The sequence below is a fragment of the Cyprinodon variegatus genome, unplaced genomic scaffold (genome assembly GCF_000732505.1).
Source record: "Cyprinodon variegatus isolate N-32 unplaced genomic scaffold, C_variegatus-1.0 Scaffold1095, whole genome shotgun sequence".
Taxonomy (NCBI): Eukaryota; Metazoa; Chordata; class Actinopteri; order Cyprinodontiformes; family Cyprinodontidae; genus Cyprinodon; species Cyprinodon variegatus.
The window spans coordinates 197554-203106 of NW_015151548.1; the positions used below are offsets into that span (position 1 = coordinate 197554).

General features: G+C 42.1%; 1 protein-coding gene across 3 annotated transcripts in view; it reads left to right on the forward strand.

The window, feature by feature from the left end:
* nf1 (neurofibromin 1) overlaps positions 1–5553 on the forward strand; it is a 136404-nt gene that overhangs the window by 94863 nt on the left and 35988 nt on the right. For all 3 annotated transcript variants that reach the window (XM_015400359.1, XM_015400358.1, XM_015400361.1), the window contains 3 exons: positions 3359–3791; positions 3890–4230; positions 4414–4616. In XM_015400359.1, coding sequence (XP_015255845.1) covers positions 3359–3791; positions 3890–4230; positions 4414–4616 — 977 coding nt within the window. The remainder of the gene's footprint in view (positions 1–3358; positions 3792–3889; positions 4231–4413; positions 4617–5553) is intronic.

Genomic DNA, 5553 nt, shown 5'->3' on the forward strand with positions numbered 1-5553 from the left:
GTGCTTTGGTGCCGTAGTGGTTAGCGCACACGACCCATGTACGGATGCCTTAGTCCTCGACGTGGCTGATCCGGGTTCGAATCCGGCCTCTGGTCCTTTGCCCTATGTCTCTCCCCCTTTTTTCTCCTCCTCTCCTATCAGCCTACTGTCCAAAATAACAAGTTACTAGTGCCAAAAAAAAAAAAAAAGTCTCCACTAAAACACATTCAAGTAAAAATTTTTCTTGATTAAATACACTTATCATTTGTTGCACAATATGCAATAATTTAATATTTAAAGTACTTTCCTAAGTTTGAATTCTGAATGTGAGCGGACTTCCTTTAACAGTTTGTAATTCAGCATCTCTACCAGTTTTAAATCTCTCCAGTAAAGTTGTTTGGGTCAAAGATGGTTTGATATTCCACGACTGAAAGCTTTAAGTTTCTAAGTATAAACTGGGGAAGATGATAATTTGAAGATGATGCTAATTTACAGTCTGTCCCCAGTCCTCGTTTCTCTGCTGGCAGGGATTATTTTTTAGGAAACTTGTTCACCGGCTCTGATACCACTTCATTTCCTCAGCCTTTATTCTGAAAAACTAGTTTCTCGTTTTTTTTTATTTCTTATTATGCTCTTTGGTGTCTCACTGACAGGGATTAATTACTGAGCAGACATTATACATGAGTATTTAACACTATTTGCTTAAAAAACAACAAATGTAAAAAATAAAAAATAAAAATCAGGTTGAAAGATTCCAATGAAATCAGTCTTAAAGCTCCACTTTTTTAAGGAAAATATTTATACAGAGATTTTCAATCAGTGACAAAGCAAGTTCTCCACAGTGTGCCACAGTAAAAGCATCAACATTGATTTGAAGCACCAGACATGAGTACAATGCAAAAGGATTTATTCAGAATCAGGAAATGGAACATTTTGCTTCTGTGTTTGCAAAGAATGAATAAGCAGTAATGTTAAACAAGTCAGCAGTCAACAGATGATCGGCGGCGTAGCAGCAGCACAGAGTTCGTTTGTCTTTAGATCAGCCATGTTTCTTTTTTCTGTGGTTCTATTTTTGTTTCTGCTGAACACAGATGTCTGTTGTTGCACAGCTGCAGAGATGTTCTGGTAAGCACTAGTTGGATCCGCTGCAATAAATTCATCTATACGGCATATCACTGCACTCTGCATATGTCGGATGCTTCGGATGTTTATTTAGGCGCCATATTAATGGCTGTAATCTGTTATCCGTTTTTATAATGCAGAATGATCGGTTATAAAGGGTAAAATGCTGGTACCGTGGGCGAGCTATTAACAAAACCAAAGCAAGTTGTTTCATCACTAAAACAGCACAAGCTGTTGACAAGATGGAAAGAACCCCCCCCCCCACCACCACCGACCTGTTGCCCTTTAACTCTCCTGGTGAGAGCAGAAATAAAGCCCAGAATGAATGTCTGTATAATTTTTTTACACCTTATGAACTGTTGACTTTTTGTTAAGTTTTAGTCCCAAAAGTCGCTATTTTATTTGTTTTTGTTTTTTTTTTTTTGGCTTAAGGCTGTGCAAAATACTGCCTAATTATGTAGGGTCTTGTCACCAGTTAAGAAAAGTGTTGTCTTTTCTTATATCTCTCATAAAGTTTATTAAAGCTGCACACATTGCGCTTTCAAAATATTGCTTTGTAATTTAACCATAATCTGGTCTAACTGAAGTTAAAATATTCTGTCTGCAAAATCTGCTTTAATTCGCATCCTCTTTGTGTTTTTAACAGATATCTGTGTTTTTTCCTGTATTTTGTCCTTGATTCATTTTCACCGAACCAAATCTGCAGCTCCGTATAATTCAAACATCAGACTTTTTTGTGTGATAAAACATTATTCTCCTACTTTTATCTGTTAAAAGGTTTTGACTGTTTCTAAAACTAAACAATTTTCATCCATTATTAAAGTTCACTTTTTTTTTTTGCTTTTTGTTTAAGTGAAAAAATTAAAAAGTTTAAGAAATACTTCCAGATTAAGTTTTACAAGAACTTTAGTTTCTAAAATCACATTAGGAAAGATAATCTGACGGATTTGGTTGTTTGCGCCATGGTGACAGACGTGGGTTACCGTCTCATACAACAAGAGGCATGTCTTCTAAATCCTTTGGAAGCACCACACAGGAATCCCTGGAGCTGGAGCTCTGGAACTGAATGTTCTTTTCTCCAGGATCAGAAGAAGTTGTTCCTCCTTCCTGGATACCTGCCCCAGCTTCCTCCAAGGCGTCGTGTATCTCACTCTGAGTATGGTCGTCTGTCATCACCTCCTCAAGCATAACGGTGGTATCACAAGGGCCAACCAGCCCTTCTATTTCCGTCTGATCTGGTCCCCAGTAGTGGGCACCACCCATCATGTCTGTGTTGGAACGGTGGGTTCCAGGGATGTACACCCGGCGCTGGAGGACCCAGATTTGGCATGCAAGCACTGATATGGTAATCAGAAGGCAGATGATGAACCCTGCTGCTGAACCAATAGCAATCGGGCCCATCTTGGAGTCAATTAAACACTTTCCACCGGTAGTATTGGTGCCATCATTTGGGTTTTGTTGAAAAGCAGTCGTGAAGGAGGGATCCGTTCTAAATATTGGTGTGTCAGTCAGGTTTTCGGATTCGAGTAAGTACGTGGTTGTAGTTGAAGGATCTTGGTCTGCCTCAGCAGTTCGGTGCAGCACCAGAAACAGGACAATCAGGGAGGTTTTCATCTTTCTGTGAAGGAAATAATCCCAAACAAATGTTTTATTACCATTGAATCATTTTTCAACTTTCTTCTTAATGACAGTTTTAGTACTTACCTAAGGTTGCTCAGGAGGTCTGTGTGGCGTAATGGAGAGCGCCTCAAGAGCTGCTCTGAACCGTCGTCCTGACTTTCTCACTACGTCTTCTTCTCTGCTGGGGTTATATCAGGGTCTTTGGTTTGAAGCCACAGAGGCTAAGGTGCTGTTCTTAAAGAAGCAAAAGCATCAGTATTTTTAAACACTTGGTGTTTGAAAGGCTGCCTGTCTTATATATGTTCTTAGTGATTTTCTGTTTCAATCTAAGGCAGGGGTGGGCAATTCCAGTTCCTGGGGGCCGGTATCCTGCATCTTTTAGATGTGCCTTTGGTTCAACACACCTGAATCAAGTACCGGTACTCAGATAATTGGGAGGACTCAGCAGGAACCGACTGCATACTGAGGAGGTAACTCAGCCATTTGATTCAGGTGTGTTGGACCAAGGATGGATCTAAAAGTTGCAGGATACCAGCCCCCAGGAACTGGAATTGCCCACCCCTGATCTAAGGAATACACTGAATACCAAAGTTACAGCAGATCATGGTTTTTAATTTGACCTATTTTTTCTCCTCAGGTTCAAAACGGGCCAAATAAATGGAGACCTTCTCATCTACCATGTCCTCCTCACCTTAAAACCTTACTACGCTAAGCCCTACGAGATAGTCGTAGACCTAACTCACGTTGGACCCAGCAATCGTTTTAAGACTGACTTTCTGTCCAAGTGGTTTGTGGTCTTTCCTGGCTTTGCCTATGAGAACGTGGCAGCGGTTTATGTCTACAACTGCAACACTTGGGTGAGGGAGTACACCAAGTATCACGAGAGGCTACTGACTGGCTTGAAGGGAAGCAAACGTCTCCAGTTTATTGACTCTCCGGCTAAGTTGGCGGAACACATAGAACCTGACCAACAGAAACTTCCAGCAGCCACCTTGACATTGGAGGAAGACCTCAAGGTGTTCCACAACGCCCTCAAGTTGGCGCACAAGGACACCAAAGTCTCAATAAAGGTAGGATAGCAGTGAAAATCTCTTCGCCAAACAAGAGAGAATAAGATAATTACACAGGCTTTTTTTAATTTTACTCATGGATACTTGTTTATTCTTAGGTGGGCTCTACAGCAGTCCAGGTGACCTCAGCTGAGCGGACCCGGGTTCTCGGCCAACCGGTCTTTCTCAATGATGTTTATTATGCCTCAGAGATTGAAGAAATTTGCCTGGTGGATGAAAGCCAGTTTACTCTCACCATGGCCAACCAGGGAACGCCTCTGACGTTCATGCACCAAGAGTGCGATGCCATCGTTCAGTCTATAATTCATATCCGTACCCGCTGGGAGTTGTCTCAGCCCGACTCGATTCCCCAGCACACAAAGATCCGCCCAAAAGACGTCCCAGGAACTCTTCTCAACATTGCTCTACTCAACTTGGGAAGCTCTGACCCGAGTCTGCGGTAAGTTACTCAAAGGTTTCAAGAGGGTCATCATCAAACCATTGCAATGTGGATTTAATGTACTAAATCAGGATCTGTATAACTAACACTCAGTGTTTCATTAAATCAAAGCAAGCTGTGCTTTATGATGAAATAATGAAAAACTAGTTTAGTAACATCACTCAATGTCTTTTCCACTTGCAGGTCTGCAGCTTACAATCTCCTCTGTGCTTTAACTTGCACATTCAACCTGAAGATAGAGGGGCAGCTGTTGGAGACGTCCGGTCTCTGCATCCCAGCGAACAACACACTTTTTATTGTTTCTATCAGCAAGACCCTCGCTGCGAATGAGCCGCATCTGACCCTGGAGTTCTTGGAAGAATGCATCTCAGGCTTCAGCAAGTCAAGTAAGTCCATTGAGGTGGTAGATGACTGTTTTTTCCCCCTTCTTGTGTCATTTTTGAACTCCCCTCTGACCTGAAGAGGTCAAAGGAGTTTCTGCCTCAAGTGAAGGAGTTCAAGTATCTTGGGGAGATTGATGGCCAGATCGGTGCGGCTGCTACCTTAATGCAACACTGCGCCGGTCTGTTGTGGTAAAGAGAGAGTTGACCAAAGAATCAAAACTCTTTCTTTTCAGTTGGTCTATGTTCCTACTCTCACCTATAATCTGGATCTTCACCTAAAGGACAAGATCCTAGATACAAATAGCTGAAATTGGCTTCCTAAGCAAGGTAGCTGGGCACTTTCTTAGGAATAGGGTGAGGAGCTGGAGAAGCTGGGAGTAGAGCCACTTCTCATCTACATCGAAAGGTGTCAGCTAAGGTGGCTCGGAATTATTAATCAAGATGCTTACAGAGTCCTAGTGGATTATCCAGGACACACTGGAGAGATTAAAGCATCTTTCCCACTGAAAATACCATTTTAAGGTTTTGTTTTTGTTTTTTTCAAACATGGGTCGACGTGCTAAAAATTGGCATTTGGCTCCCTTCCGATTGGCAAAAAAATGTAGGGACTACTGTAACCCCTTGCTGGCAGCTGCGTGATCTCCGTCCCTCCATTGTGATGCCATCACACTGGGTTAGTGTTGATGATGTCACCAGTGCAACAGAAATAAAGCAAGTAAACAATGGAGAGCAACAGGTAAGGAAGCCAGGGCGTATTCAGTGTGCCTTGTTGTTTCTCTCTATTATCGGTCTGAATCCCAGTTCAGCTGCTCCATGTTTATTGAAAGTAAACAGAGTTGTTTAGCTCAGACACAACTGGCGCAGTGTGTTGATGTCCGTACTTTGCATTCAATTCTGTCACATAATTTAAAGGGTCAACCAGGCTCTGGGTTTCCCACCC